Source organism: Chenopodium album, chromosome 1 (assembly GCF_948465745.1).
Source record: "Chenopodium album chromosome 1, dcCheAlbu1.1, whole genome shotgun sequence".
In the NCBI taxonomy this organism is placed as follows: Eukaryota; Viridiplantae; Streptophyta; class Magnoliopsida; order Caryophyllales; family Amaranthaceae; genus Chenopodium; species Chenopodium album.
The window spans coordinates 83,507,016-83,524,597 of record NC_137834.1 but is presented as its reverse complement, the minus strand read 5'-3'; the positions used below and the strand labels follow the sequence as shown (position 1 = coordinate 83,524,597).

The 17,582-nt window shown below is 31.7% G+C and overlaps 1 protein-coding gene across 1 annotated transcript; it reads right to left on the bottom strand.

The window, feature by feature from the left end:
* Nucleotides 1-9,327: 9,327 nt before the first annotated feature.
* Nucleotides 9,328-11,064, bottom strand: LOC145637084 (uncharacterized). Its single transcript, XM_081688597.1, has one exon. The coding sequence runs from the start codon at nt 11,062-11,064 to the stop codon at nt 9,328-9,330; it is 1,737 nt and encodes a 578-aa protein (XP_081544723.1).
* Nucleotides 11,065-17,582: the final 6,518 nt, after the last annotated feature.

Sequence of the window (17,582 nt, the reverse complement as noted above, 5' to 3'; positions counted from 1 at the left end):
ATCTTCAACCCGTTTTATTGGAGGACTTGGGAGGTGTGGCTTTGCCTCGTATGGTTCCGCAGCATAATAATTATGCTTAGTTGTGCCCTTATGGCATTATGTTAGCTTGCTTTAGCTGTGTGTTTCATTTCTTTCTTTTGTTGTTTTGTTTTATTTTTCTTTCACTTTAGCTTGTTCTGTTTTAGGGGCTTTGCCCCTCTCCTTCATCCAAAAAAAATATACACGTTAAAATTATGAAAAATTGACATTAATAAAATATACTATGAGATGATTCTAACAAGTTCACATGAATATATTATCACTTATAGATTAATGAGAAATCACATGAATACATTGACAAGCTTAAAAACAATAATAATGCTACAACTTTTTTTTTTTTTTGAAAGAATAAAGCTACAACTTTTAAGAGACAAAGGTAGATTGAGTATCCTAGATATTATTATTAAAATTTGAAGTTCGTCAAAAATAAAAAAACTCTAAGGGCCTGTTCATATTTACTGAACTGAACTGAACTGAACTGAACTGATTGGAGCTGAACTGAACTGAACTGAACTGATTGGAACTGAACTGAACTGAACTGAACTAACCTGAAATGAATATTTTATGAGAGAGGGAAATTAAGAGCTGAACTGAACTGAACTGATTGGAGCTGAACTGAACTGAACTGAACTGAACTAATTGGAGTTGAACTGAACTGAACTGAACTGAAAATAAGTAAATATGAACAGGCCCTAAATTAATTTTTTAACTTAAATATATATACGAATTTCGCTTATGTGACATCAAACATGTCATTATAATGCTTGGTTATTGCCTACGTGACCCAACACTAGGCGAAAAATTAAAATGACAAGTGTTGTTGTCTCATAGTTTACCCAATCGTACGGCTTAATACATTTTTTCGTATTTGTTATTATGATGACATGTTTGATGGCCAATAATATAATCCGAATCTTAAAATGTGAAATAAGGCAAAGTGGATTGCATTAGAGTCAATCCATTAGGTCCAAGCCAACCAAAGAAATGAAAAATGTCGGAGGCAATTGACATTACCTTCTATGTTTATTTTAGATGCAACATTTTAGCATTTAACAATATTTACACACCCTACTTTGGCTATATTTGGTGATTTGTAAATAAGGAAAAAAAACATGGAGGGATGGTCAAAAGAAATTTGGGCCAAAAAGAGAGGTTTGACTAACTCAAACCTCTAATGTTAATGTTTGGTTGAGAATCTTGATTGGCGTTTGAGAGCGAATTTTGAATCCAAAAGGCTTATATTGAAAAACTAGTGATGATAGCTTTTTGGTGATGAGAGATATTTATGGTAATTAAGAAGACCACTCTTTTATCATAAGGTTGATCAAATGTACTACCTCCGGTCTAAATTACTCACAATTTTGGAATATTTTATATCTCACAAATAACACCCCAAAGTTGCGAGTAATTTGGACCGTACCTTTACAAATTTTGTTCAAAATGATAATACATTATTATACTTATAATCTTATTGGTCATATTACACAATAAAATAAGTATCTATTGATAGCTATTCACTAAGAACATTTACACAAACAAATAATATGTACAAGTAGGTACTCAATTAAATCGGCTCATAATAATGCAATCAGCTAGCCAAATCATAAACTGCTTACCTCCTTTTGTAAACAAAAGCCATAATCATATGGAAATTTGTTAAATTCAGCTTTCTATTTTTTTTTTTTTTTAAGACAATTCAGCTTTCTATTTGCTTTCAATATATCAGCTTTCATAATTTTTTTTTTTTTTTTTTTTTTACTTTATTTTATTGGTGCTTGAAGATATTGATAGTTGACTGACTGACTCCATTAGTTGCATTTTAAAGAACAATAACTAAAAAAGTACTGTATTATAAATCAGCTGACTCAATTTGTCATTCATGTCTTCCTTTGAGGGCTTTGACTCATTTATTCAATAAATTTGCTCTACATTTTAGTCCTCATTAAACATTAGATTTATTGTTGTGGGTTTAGGCCTATATGCATCCTATGTTTGGCCCAATAATTTTGATCGATCGGCCCATTTTGTGTGTACGGTCTAGTCCAAATGAACCTTTTCTCTTAACGAATTTTATCTATGGTTTAATTATTATTATTATTATTATTTTTATTTATTTTTTTTTTTGGTTAAATAATTTTTGTTTTTTAATTACTGGTTTTAGTTTAACCGATTACTACCAGTATAGACTACACTGACATAAATGTAGAGCAACAAATTACCTAAAATGATATTAATGAGTCAAAATTACCTAAAGTGGGTGTCATTCATGATACTCCATCCGTTTTATAATGTTAGTCACATATACTATTTTGGGCGTTTCAAAAAGATCTACCCATATTCAATATATTTCATTTTTAACTTGATTTTTTTGGAATTAATTGATTGTGAATTTATGACATAACTCTAAGTAAGGAAGTTTTTATCTTAAATTATGCAATTATGACTTGTACTTTCCTAATAAAAAATCAAAAAAGTTAAATAAGGTAAACTAACTATGAATTATGTTGTACTTTAATGTTAGATTCCAAATATATTTGTTTTCTTATTTTATGTAATTGATTGATTCTATATGGGACTAAGGCCCTGCTTGATTCACCTTAATTTTGCTGAACTGAAATTATTTTTACTGAACTGAACTTATTTTTACTGAACTGAACTTAATTTTACTGAACTGAAATTATTTTTACTGAACTGAAATTATTTTTACTGAACTGAAATTATTTTTACTGATTTTCTATTATAATTTTTCTTTAATAAAGCTGAATTTTACTGAACTGAACTTATTTTTACTGAACTGAAATTATTTTTACTGAACTGAAATTAATTTTACTCAACTGAATTTATTTTTACTGAACTGAAATTATTTTTACTTAATATTATTTTTTTTAAGGTGAATAATCAAACAGGGCCTAGCATTATGAAACGGAGGGAGTATTTGTTGGTAATGTCAGCCGTAGTCTATATTAGCCATTAGGTATGTACTACGAGTATAGACTACATTTTTGTCATTACAACAAAGTAACATAATCTTAGTGTTAAAATGATTTAGGGTTGTCTAACATAAACCGTTAGAAGTCATACGATATAAGAACAAAAGAGATATAACAAGATAATTATTTGAAAGAGTTTGAAAAAAAGTGAAAATAATAGCAAAAGAAAAAGCATTCAAGTAAAATTAAAAGTATTTTTTAAGTGAACTAACAATAAATTCAAGAAAAATTTAAAAGAGTGGTTAAAATGTTGGAGTAAAAAAATTGAGCTTAAACGTTGACTTAGCTCGATATGTCGGCAAAATCTCTTGAGCTTTCTAAACCACGAGTTGTAGCCTACTACAAGTTTGGCTTTGGCTTGCGATTACGTTTTTCTCATCAAATTGTGACAGTTTAACAAAACATTGGTTAGCTTTGTCGATTGATACTTACGCTTTTTAAGGAAAAGAAAAGACATAAATATTACGGAGTACTGTAAAAACCCTTTACAAATCAATACGAGTAGTAAAGATTGTTGACCTCTATACCCTTCAACTCAAATGCAACAAACAATGTTGACTCAAAAAAATCACCCATAAATTAACAACAAGTGCGTGTAATTATAAATACTTCCTTTGTTCCTTTTTTTTTTTTTTTTTTTTGGTCACGTTAGATTTTACACGGTCTCCAAAACACGTTTGGTAACGTAAATAACTTAATTTTTTAATATGCGTAAAAATTACAAAACTTGATATTAATAAAGTATATAATAAGACGAATTTAACAAGACCTCGCAATTATTTAATCTCTTATTAATTAATGAGAATTTATGATTAAAATACTCCGTATTTAAATTTTGACTCAATTATTTGTAATGTGGCAAAAAAATTAGGGACAGAAAAAGTCATTATTTAAACTACTCCGTATGTAAAAAGCAATTAAAGTGATTAGCCACTGATTAGGACTTTAGTGAGTCAATTTATTGATAGAACAAGGTATCACAATTAATTCAAACCCAGCAAATGGATTTGAACTCTGAAGCTGCGAATGGACGTACTCGTGGGCCATTATAGTACTGTCAGATCTGATCTGAATTGGGGTTAGTTAGCCTATCACAGTCAGAGCCCACGGCTTATTAACCTAGGTTTGATGGTGATATGTCATTATATGATTGGCAGTTTAAGGATTTGAGGCCCATTGGGCCTACCACTCTCACTGTTGGATCAGCAGACTAGGAAATTCTCTGGCGTAAAGCCCAGCCCACTAGAGTGATTAAGTCTTTGGGCTTTGATTTTTTAATTCCTACATTAAAATGACAAGCTCAAACTAGTTAAATGAAGAGAGAACTTTAATTTTAATGTAAAAGTACAAGTATTACAACCTGATAGTATAAAATATTCATGGGCCTCAACCATCCGCTTAAGCTTTTAGTTGAGTTGGTCTACTAATATGGTATCAGAGCCAGCGTGACACAAAGGTCACGGGTTCGAATCTCATCCACCCCTCCTTCAAAGTGGAATTAATTCGCACCAGGTATGGGTGGGCCTGTGAGTGAAATCTACTTGCTACATACGAAATATATGTATTGTTTCATATTTGAGGTCTCTTATAAGCTTGAAAAGTTATTATTACACGGTTACACCTATTATTCTTTAAGATAGAACCTCATTTGAACTTGTTTGTAGGTCTGGTATTAAAGCCCAAATTATTTGACCTTTTATAATAAGATATTTACACGGATATCATTCCATTAATTAAAGGGTCTCTACAAAACATTTAATATTAAGAATTATAATGATAGTGTGCACTTTACTTCCTATAAATACTCGCATGTAAAGGATAATATTGATCAAAAAGAAGTTGAGGAGAACAAAGTCTAAGTCTCGAGAGTAATGAATATTCGAGATATATGATTAAATCTCAATTTTATCACTCCTTCTATGGAACTTAAAATAAAGTGTCTAGCTAAGTCCCCTTCTTAAGTGGGGAAGGTGGCCAAGAAGTGTGAATTAGGAAGAGGAAACTTGGGAAAAGATACATTCCTCTCATCTTACTCCTTTTCCAAATTTCTTAAATTTGTTGACCCCTTTATATATGGTTGTTAATATATTGACTTCTTCAGTTAATCGATTTTATCATTTGATTCATTGCTATGAGTTGTTGGCCACAACACAAGGCTCACTAGGCTAGTGGACCACTAATACTTTTGCATTTAAATTTTTTAATAGTATCATATTTAGTCATGAAATTCTCCATAGTATCATTAGTTCTCAAAATGGTCCTAAATCACCTAATCATCTTGACATGGTTAAAATTGACATGAGCAAAGGCATATATGGGTTTCTTAAACAATGGTTACAAATGATACAAAATGCATCTCGATCTTACAATTATCCTTTAGATCATTCTGAACGGGAAGGTTTCTTATCAAGGTTTTCCTTAATGTACTATTCGACAAGGTAACCCCTCTCTATACCTTTTCCTCTTCTGCATACATGTCTTGTCTCGAATGTTACATCTAAACCAAGATCCAAAAAAAATCAAGGTACGAAAATTTTTAGGTGATGTCTATTAAATTACCTTATAAAGTCTAGTAAGCTATTGATCACATCATTCCTACTAATCAATCACTCTCAACATGATTGATATTGTAGACCGTTGATATTATATATTTACCCGTACGTGATTCACACAAATAACATATTTCGCTGTTATCGTGCCAAAGTATGTTCATTGTATACAATCATAAACCTAGCTTTCAACAAAACATGCTAATTTAGTGCCAAAAGATTTGCAACTGAAAGAAGAATAGTATAAAAGCCAATGATGGAGATAATCTGAAGGAGAGAAATTCATGTGACATGATGGTTGGTACCATAATGAAGTATGGACCTATCTTAATGTATAAAAATAGTGAGATTACATCAACAGTCAAAGGTGGTTTTCATTGCTGTCTCAAATTTTATGTCTTTTTGGCTCAAAAGGCAAACCCACACTTACATAACTTACTTTCTTTACTCTTCATTCTTTTAGCAACCTCAACAAAAGCTCCCCACTTCAGTTGCATTTTTGGCCCTGCTACCCTACTATTGCCTTTCCTCTGTTCTATCTGCTGAAACACACCAGAATTTTTTTATTATTATTGTCATTACTAGTAGGTTCATCCTATCCTTACTCTTCTTCCGGTTGAACGCCTTAATCTCATTAGTAGAGTCGGCTACATAAATTAACATGAGGAAATCCTAAGAGGTCACCCATCCTAGTACTACTCTCAATCATTGTGGCTCATAATAAGCGTTGTGACAAAGTTTTATACTGACTGTCACTGGCCTACCGTAACCCTCCTCCTTTATCCAGGCTTGAGACTAGCAGCAAAAACCTACTGGCGGAGTTTCATCCTATCCTTACTCAACCCGTTCTTAATTAGATGCATTAAGTATATAAAACAAATGTTGTCATGTAATATATTCCTTACTAGATCATAAAGTATAAGTTCATATAATTGACTACCAATAGATAATTACAGATTTTAAAGGTCAAAATTGTGCATTGACAAGTACGAGTGTGTTAGTTATTAGGCTGATGTATTTAGACATAGAGGGAGGGAGTACATAATTTTGTTCAATTAAGCAGCTTAAAATAATTCAATTAAGTAGGACCAGCTAAAAGTAATGAATTAATAATAAAGGGGAAAATGAAATGGTGAAATTTAGGTGTGAATCAAGATATGTTAAATTTAGACAACATTTGGTGAAAGCACATTAGGCAAACTTACTGTGTTTTACCAGAAGCCTCCACTTAGTGCCAAACATTCATTTACACATTTTCTGACCATTTTTGGTCTGATACTGTTCCCACTTCCCAGTGCTTGTTAAATGTTAACTACTGAGAGATAGAGTTACATATTCATATGAAACTACCAAATTAACACAATAGAGTATTAAACTAGGGGAGGTTGTTAACTAGATTTGACAATTTGATTAAGGGTTTTAAGTGAAAATAATGCAACTTCTTTTGTCAGATGATTAGCTAAAAGTTAGCATATGTATGCTTGATTAGAAATGTGATTACAAGTTTGATGGTATAGTTTTTACCCAAAATGGATTAGAATTGAGAGGAGAATATTTTAGCAAAGTAGTTGACGAAGATAAGTTATACGAGTAAGTCACTTACAAAAAGAGAACTTGCATCACTTGTCGTTTAAGTTACTAGCCCCGCAACATAAAACTATTATTAATTTAAAAAAATTAAAAATCCCTTTCATTATATGCGTTTTAACCTTTCTAATTCGGCATATATAAATGAAATGAAGTGAACTAAGAGTCTAAGAAGTTGAGTACATATTTCTTCATTGGTGGAAATTTGTATTAAGTGGATATGAAACAAATTTATCAAAATCAGGTAATTAGTTGATACACCACAATGAAGAAGTAACCAAAAAAACAAGAGAAGATACTCATTTCACATTGACCATACTTTTGGTGGGAGCAATGAATCAAACAAGTCAAAAACCTAAGTTATGTCAAATAAACTTCTTATCCCATCTACAAATAAAGTTAGTTTGTCCTTTGCTTGATTCTTGATCTTCAAACTTATTAGCCAACTGGCTTGAACACTTGAACCATATTCCAAGTGGTCCCAATTCCAACTATAAAACTAGGGAAAAAACTGATGCAGGTAAATATCAGATTGCCAAAGAATAAAGACACTTCAATTGCCCCACTCCCCACTCTTTATGTGTCTTTCTTTTGCATCTCCTCCCATCCCCACCTATTTTCCTATTCATTCTTAGGCGCAATCTTTAACATACGGAGGGAGTATCTGGGGTTAAACCTTGATCCCGTCTAAGTTTGAGTCTTGAACTCGAACAAAATTTCTATTATACACTCGGTGAAGAAATATCCCTACTTAAAGTAGAGCGAGACCCTTACATAAGGTGTCCCACACAGGGGAAGTTAGAAGCAAAGAAAACAAATGTTTGATAATAAGGCAGTCAGGTGAAATGGTGGTGGGTGGCCATACCTTTAAGATTGAGCTTCACAAATTTGACACAACAGTAATGCTTATAGATTTGTCAACTTTGATTGCTAATGATTCCATTTCCCAATCATTCCTAATTTGATTCATCTTTCAAATCAAGAATATAATTAAACTTAAAATTAGCCTAACCACTATGTAATCTTCCATCATCAAGGGGCCCATTCGCCCCGATTAGGAAGGTTCTTTCTTGTAATTAAGCTATCAGATGGAGTATTAACTTAATCACCTTCCTTACTAAACTAATTTAACAAAAAACACAGAATTCCAAAGGCAAAAGAGTATATATGCTCTATGTTATTGTTTGCTTATATATATATGCAGTAGTATATGCACAAGGCATTTTCTAAAGAATGACTAGTTAGAGAACTTTTGAAGCTAAGTTTTAATATACTACTAAGACATTCAGCTTCCATAATTGTAGAAAAATAGCATATAAAAAAGGACAACTAAAAAATTCCCAAAGTTCTAGAAAAAAGCAACAGTTTTTAAATAATTTATCTGTTTGTTCATTCAACCAAGCATGTGTCAAGTGATTAGTAGTACATAACTTGCTGAAATAATATAAAAATGTAAGGATCTAATCATATTTTGGCACCAAAGACACCAAATCTAAGTAATAAGTCTCAGAAGACAGGACATGAATGTCAGAGCTTATGGATGAAATGAGAGAAATCTCATTAGAAAAAAAGAATTCATGCTACCAATTCAATGATTCAAAACAATTTTATAATCAAGCTCAATCAATAAAAGAATAGCACCAAAGAATAACCCAAGTAGACTAGTCTTGATTTCAAGTCGGGTCAAGTGCGCTTTCTATGTTTACGACAACTAATTAAGATTAGACATCTATATATATCTTTGGAATAAAGTAAATAAAGAAATGGAAAAACATGTGAAGAAGAAAAAACTACTAAGTTGCAAAAAAAATAAAAATCTGCTGCTTTCTTTTGCTTCCTAGAAGCAGCCAGCCAATGAAACAGTTACCTTAAAAACAGAAAATAAGACTTAGTCCTTAACAAAATACTAACAATAATTCCAGCATATTATAATAAAAAAAAAAAATATGAATTTTTTTTTCAAGTTTTAATCTTCCACCAATCCAACCAAACTGTCTGTAGTCTGTACTCTGTACACTCATCTGCATTTTCATGGAACCCATATGACCCACCTTAAGAATAATCCCTTTTCTTTTCATTTTTTTCTAACTTTTTTGGGGACCCCTCAAAGTTTCCACATTTCCCACAAAGCAATAAACTTTCATGCCATTGAAACTTCCAACCTACCATGCCACAAACTGTGAATTTCCTTCTTCTTCCATTGGTGCAGGAAGGTTAAGATCAATCAAAGGCTGCTGCTGCTGCTGCTGCTGATGCTGGTGTTCGGATTTCGGCATTGGCGGTACCACCACCGGCCTAGCAATCCTCGGCTTCTCCTCCAACCTCACCACCCCTCGGCCGGCTCCCATCATATGGGACCTCTTGTGACCCCCTAATGCTTGGCCTGACTTGAACACTCTAGTACAATATGGACATTTGTGACCCTTAACTTTCTTTGATTTGCTGCTTGTTGTAGCACTAGTACCCATAATCTTACCACTTGAAACACCCACCAAATTCTGCTTACCTAAATTATTATTATTATTATTATTATTATTGTCATTAATCCTAGTATTATTATTTGTAACACTAGTATCAAAACTATTGTCACCATTTTTCCTATGACTTATAACATGACCACCTAAAGCTTGATGTGTTTTGAATGTTTTGTTACACACCCAACACTCATATTTGCTACCTTTCTTAATACAACCATAACAATCCTGCTTAATCAACATCTTCTTCTTCTTAATCTTCATCTTCTTACTCGAATTTTCGTCTGATTCAGGATTATCAAATCTGCTGTAATCACCCACTAATCCTCCTCTGATCCTCCTCCTTTTCCCAGAATCATCATCATAAAAGCAAGATCCAAACTCAACTTTAGGCTTCTTAACTCCATAATTCCTCACAAACCCATCAACAGAATCATCTGATTCAAGCTCCTTAGCACCATTCTCAAAATACCCTGAATCTGAATTATCCATACTTTCATGATGATTATTATTATCATCATCATTAATCACATTAATCCCCTCCTCCTCTTCTTCTTCCTCCTTAGCAACAACAACAACTTGCTTAATCATCTTACTAGTATCCTTAATCCTCAAAATCCCAACATGATTAGTAGAAGACCCTCCTTCCAAAATCACAGAATTATTGTCAGAAGATTCAGCAGTAAAATTGAAGCAACTCTTATGACCAGATGAATCCCTAGAAAGCATCATCAAACACATTGCAACTTCCTCTTGTTCATGTTGATCAATCTCAGAATGATTTGAGGAACCATCAGTATTAGGAGGAGAAGGAGTAAGAGAGTTATACCTTGTCAAAGAAGATCGAGTTCGACGATTATTACATATTTTGTTGCTGTTTTCAGAATTGTCAGACTCCATTGTTGAAATCAAGTGATTTTTGCTATGACTTGACCATGAATTATCATCTTCCTCATCTTCTTCTTCTTCATCATCTTCCTTAAAGTTCCTGTCTTTTTCAGAATGACTGCTCATATGACCACATAATGCTTTTAGAGAATGAAACCCTTTCCCACATTGTCTGCAAACCCTTTCCCTTTCCCTTTCCTGGGGTTGATGAAACTGATGAAGGTGTTTGTTAACAAGAGTAGAATCAACCAATCTCCAACTTTTCTTGGGATTTTCTCTCAACCCATAACCAGAATTCTTCCCACCATTTTCATCATCATCATTTTCATCAGAAACATAATCAAAGTTTGCAGATTTCTTGGGAATGGTGAAAGGGATTGAAATGGGTTTATGATTATTATTATTAATGTTATTGTTTCTGTTCGCAATTACATGAGACCTCATATGACCACCTAAAGACTTACCACTTGGGTATCTTTTGTTGCAGAGCTTACAAACATGCTTCAATTCTTCTTCTTGATCTCTCTTTTCCTCCATTTTTGGTTCTTGTTTCTGGGGTTTAACAGAAAAAATGAAAAATGAGTGAAGTTTAAAAGGAAGGAATTATTGTTAGAATAATAAAGATGAGATTTTTAGGGTGCATTTTATTTGGTTGGTGAAAACAGAGGAGAGAGAGTAAAAAAAAGATGAAAGAAAGAGTTGTAGGGAGCTCAAATCTGGTAAAACTGGGTGGAACGGATCACGAAGTTTCATGCTTATTGACAGGTGATCCAGGAGAGAGAATTAGGAGAGAGAAAGAGTGAGAAAAAGGAGGAAGAGAGAATCAAACTTCAGAGATGTTGACAGTTTTATACAACTATAAAGTACAACCATCCGACCCTTCTAAATGTCACCACTAGTATTTCCTCTTCCTTTGCTGCCTTTTTATTATTATTAGAGAATTACAATTTTGAATCATATACATTAATATTATAGACAACATTATATAGTATCCCTAGAGGTATTTAGGTATTTAAAATATTCGAATCGTGTTAGAAAATATCCCAAGTGATTTGTATCCTGGTATATTGTTTGTTATGATTTGTATCTTGTTTAATTATTCAATACGAATCAAAATGGTATCAGTATCAGTATCAGTATCATATGTTCTAAATCCAATCTGACCTGACTGATTTGACGAACTATACATTGCATTAACATTTATGGATGCGTGATTTTATTTGTTACGCAATATGAAATTATATGGTTGTAATTACACGATCTTTATACATGGGTATTTCCAAAAGTAAAGAGGAATGTTATATGAATGAAATAATGGGGAGGAGAAAATAGGGAGGTATTTGGAGATAAGGGTGATTATTTGGGTAAAGAGCTAAAATTATGGTATGATGAATTGGTCCATTGGAACTAGAAGCAGCACTATTAATCTCAAGAGTAGAATTTCATGCAGGAAAGCAAAGATTGGAGAGAGAAACCAAACAGAAAAGTTTAAAAATAAATACCCACGTGGCAAACTGTGAGTGACTTTCGATTTATAGTTGAAGGGCTTTTTTTTTCTGAAGTTCTTAGTCTTTTATTTTTATTTTATTTTTTTTTTCATATTTAGAGGATCACAAGGATTGTGAGAAATTGTACTACGAAAACAGTCACATTTAATTATTTTTTTGAAATTTTTTAAAATTTATATTATTAAAAAAAAAAAAAAAAAAAAAAGTATGAGAATTTTAAGTGAAAAATATATGCTGTACTAGGTGAAGCCACAAAGGCACAAATTTGAAATGTCACTTGCAATTTCAGCTCTATCTTCTACCAACCTTAGCTTTTTCTACCAAAAGCAAACAACAAGAAGATTTTTATAAATTATGTTTGCATCTTTTGCTTGTTTACTTTCAGCTCAAGCAAAAACAATTACAACAACAATTATAATGATAATTTGTGTTTTTTGTGTTAGTAAAGCAATTATTTTAAGCTGATAACTGCTTACATATGTTAAACGCGGTCAGTATTCCTGAAGGCTGTGACACGTGAATAATACAGTACGACTATTAAAGCAGCTACATGCCTACGAGGAAATAACATCTTACAAATGCTAAATGCAATTAGTAGTCTTGATGAAGATTGTAACACTTCAATCAAATGGTACAACCGTAAAAGTAGCTACATGTCTACGAGGAAATAACTGCTTACATATGTTAAATGCAGTCAGTAGTCCTTTTGAAGGTTTGTGATACGTGAATAAAATGGTACATCCGTAAAAGTAACTACATTCACAGGAAATAATTGCTCACAGATGTTAAACGCAGTCAGTAGTCTTGAAGGTCGTGACACATGAATAAAATGGAACAACTGTACTAACAACTATATGACTATGATAAAATAATTACTTGCAGATGTTAAATGCAATAAGGGCCTGTTCATATTTACTTATTTTCAGTTCAGTTCAGCTCCAATCCGTTCAGTTCAGTTCAGTTCAGCTCTAATCAGTTCAGTTCAGTTCACTCCAGTTCAGTTTTATGCATTTTAATTTTTCAGTTCAGTTCAGTTCAACTCCAATCAGTTCAGTTTAGTTCAGCTCCAATCAGTTCAGTTCAGTTCAGTTCAATTCAGTTCAGCTCAGTTTCAGTAAATATGAACAGGCCCTAAGTGGTCTTAAAGATTGTTACACATGAATAAAATAGAATACTCGTAAAAAGTAGCTACCCTACAATATATATATATATATATATATATATATATATATATATATATATATATATATATATATATATATATATATATATATATATATATATATATATATAAGGACTTGTTCACATTTACTTAATTTCAGTTCAGTTCAGTTTATTTCGGTTCAACTCCATTCAGTTCAGTTCAGTTCAATTCAATTCAACTCTAATTAGTTCAGTTCAGTTCAGCTCAGTTCAATAAATGTGAACAGACCTAAATTACTATAACAATTTATACCATGGAATGACTGAATGAGCTAGTGCACTATGTATTAAACTTTTTATTATAACTTCATAATATTTCTTTGTAAAAAAAAAAAAAAAAAAAATCATAATATTTCTAAATAATTTACTTGTATAAGGGCTTTGAAAATTTGGAGTATAAAACATTAACACTCCATATACTTCGTAAAAATGAGTGTAATTTCTTCTTTTCCCCAATTTTATTTTATTTATTATTTTTTTTTTAATGGGGCCAAATCTCCATCCGTTAATTTGTTTCCGAAATTTGACCCACTTGATGGAGGGGAAATTTTCTTGTTTGTGCCTTATTTTGTGAAATGATGTTGCAATTACTACAAAATTGTAACTGTTCCCAGTAGTAATTACTTATTTTTACCTATGATAAATGCAAGAATTTTGGGTATATATTGAATGTGACCCTATCTTAGTAACAATATAATCGTATAAGTATCCTAAAGATTAAGAATTAAAGATACTCCACATTTAAGCTAATACCATTATTATATACCATAGCATATGTTGTACTACAAATTTATGTTTACTTTTTTTGGTGCATGAATTGCATTCTTTGGTAGTACAGTATACTATTGTCTCTTAATAAAGCTCATATACCTTGTGTTTTATAAAGGGACTCTATTAAAGGTTAATTATGTACGACAATTTGCATACAATTGGTAACTTTGCTACGAGCAATTAAGTATCTTTTTTCATCTTTCCTTCCCTCATTAGACCATCTTTTAACAAGTTAAACTCACTCAATACTTTGTGTAGCTAATATGTCCAACATTTTATATCTAAATTTCAAAAGTCGAGATGCCTCACCTAGCTTTTCCAAACTCATACAATACTTTCTCATTTAAAAAAAAATGGACTAATGCATTCTATTTCATCATAAGGCAAAATATAATTTACCAAAAATATGGCGAAAGTTTAGCTTAGCTTTGCTTATAGCTTTCTTTATCATGATTAAAGAGTACTCCTGCACTAACACTCAACATGCATATACTTTACAATACATCTAACTTAACTTAATTTTGTCAAAAGTTCAATTTCCCAAAGGATTGTATCAAAGATGTATGAAGACAATGTCAAATTGTTATGAAGATTACTTTCAAATTCCAATAAAATATAAACCAATTAATGTAACTTTATTTTCTCTTAATAACTGAATAATCATGCAATCATGTTCCATCCAAATTTGACCTCTTTTAAAATTTCATTTTTAACGGATCGTTAGTTTGTAGTAACTAGCTATCCTATGAATAATCTTCACATGTTTCCTGAATTTTGTAACCTCGGAACTTTTCTCAACCATCTCTTTATTTCATCCTTGCGAGTCTAAAGGCATGAATTAGTAGGGTCATTGCAATGATTTTGGGCCCTGTTCTACAATGAAAAAATGGACCCTTAATAATTTAAAAACATACAAAATTTTAATTTTTAACCTATTATTTACGCCATACACAATTAGATAACCCTTATATATTGGGAAGGTATTTAGCAGCTTGATAAGAATAATTATGAAAAATTAAAATTAATTTCTTAAATGCTTTGTCGTTGTTACGGAATACGAATCGTTTATTTTTAATTTCGCTGAAATTAACTTTTTTACGTTGATAATTCTGGAATGTAGAAATATACATTATAATTTCAAGGAATGGAATTGATGTAATTGTAAAATGCTGATTTGAATTGATAGAAGAATATGAAAGTGTTATAAATTAATTAAGAATTGAAAAAAAAAATAAAAAATAAAAAATTAGGCCCTCTAATAATCGGGGCCTTGTGCTAGGGAGCACTTTGCACTCCCTATTCTATGCCCATGTGAATTAGTTAAAGGGTTGTTTCATACTTGAAAAGTTCAAACGTTTCCCACTTGTTTTATATAAACTTGAAATTAAAATTCGGTGTGTTGCATTTAAAAAACAAATAGTGTAAATATTGAATTTATAAGATATCTTTTAAACAAAAGAGTTTGTTCACAAGTGGAGTCTTCTATAGTAAAACAAAACTTGTACGTATGACATTAAGGAGTCTAAGACCTTGAATATCAAAATATCAAACATTGAAACATATGTTTATCTTAGTCCATGAAATGAATTACTCCATAATTAATACATACCGTTTTGAAGGTACTATAGCTACAATAAATAGTAATTATTTTAATTTGAACCCTTAAATTAGATGTTTAGTCTTGACCATCGAATGTATTGATTATGATATTTATTACAGTATTGAAATATAACTAAAATTTTAAGTGTACAATGAATGACTACCGTGGCGTAGCTACGGTGCATGGAAATTTTTTAACAATCAACATTAAATCATCTCCAATGATGAGATACGATACGCTATAGCTTACCTTACCCAATCATATTTTTAAATTGCAATACAGTTAAGCAACAAATGTTTCCAATGGATAACTTTAAGTGCGCAGCAACTATAGTTTACATGTGTTATTTTATTTCATTCCTCTATACGAATGAGGTCATTTTTTTTTCCGTCCTCTCAAATGGTAAGCTTGTAGCTACACGGCCTACACCTTTCACATAAAATTGCAAGCAGGTTAGGAGCTCAATGGAGCCCATGAAGGAACACTAGCATCTTTTTTCTTGGTCATTCAATTTCCAACCACCACATTAAGGAATAACCAACTCCTTTTGCCCAATTTTGCGGTCGGTCCTCAACCATGATTTTAGTTCTTCCTTAGTGGTCATTTCTCCCCTGTTTACTTAAAAATGCTACCATAATTGAAGTCCAATAATTGTTTACTATGGCCGACGCATCACCATAGATGAAGAATAAAAAATTGACTCCTTTACTAATTTGGTTATGTTGGTGAATAGTATTAAATATTTCAGTTGAAATTAATAGGACTTAATATCGATAAATATATATATTCGAGTTAACAAGTTCATACTTCTTATAAGATATTAAGCCTAGATAAGTTCAGACAAGTTTAGGGTCTATTCTCATACGTTGAAATTCAGTTCAGTTCAGCTCCTAATTTCCTTCTCTTATAAAATATTCAGTTCAGAAAAGTTCAGTTCAGCTGAGTTCAGTCAATGAGAACAGACCCTTAGTTAATAAAAGTTCTTAAGAATATTTTACAACTAACAAGTTCAATTCCTAAGTTTTACGAGTACTAAGTTTAGATATGTAAAAAATAAACAAGTAATTTACCCTAAGATGCAAACAATTATAGTAGCCATGGTGTTGATTAGTCAATGAAAAGCCACAATCATATTATTTTGCTCTCGTATTTTAGTTTAATTGGGGTTGGAACTTGGGAGGTGGGAAGGAGGAGACAAATCTTACTTGTTTGCGAGTAGAATACTTGTATTTATGGTATATTCCTACTTCCATGCTTCTTAGAAATCAACAATTTTTCGACTGCCCATTTAGACTAGAATAGTAGAATTACACGTTCATGAAACTTTCAACTTTTGACGTACCTAAAAAAATCAAAGACTGCACTTCCCTTCTCAGATACTCCCTATATAACACTAGGCTTTGAGCCAAAGCCGTTGATTGGTAAATTGTACTCTCTCTGTCCCTTTATTAGAAACCTATTTTTTTTTTTTTTTTTTTTTTTTTTTTTTTTTTTTATGTGAGTAATAAATATTAGAAATAGACTTCTTATAAAGGAACGGAGGGAGTAGCATTAATCACTTTCCCAATGACAGTTTCTTTCTACAAGTTTCCCACATCTAATTTTGCTAAACATCCCTTAAGCCTTGTAACTTGTGACTGGATTTTTGACACTACCTTACTTTTCAACCTAAATGGAAAAATAGACTAGAGAAGCTTCTAACTAGTCAAAGGAAGTGAAGCAACAATTACAAGTAAATTACCAAATCTTTGACCGACCAATTCAACTTCATCTTAAGACTAGACATTGAAAACAATAGAAAACCAAAACATCAGCATTCAGCAGCGCAAGCAAGTAATTGGAAAATTTTATAAACACAGAATGAATCCTGCAGATTCTTGTATCGGTCAGATAGCGCCTGATACGCATAATTTTAACACCAAATGATTATCAAGTTGTATTTTAAAACTAGTTTATAGAATCAAGCAGTACAA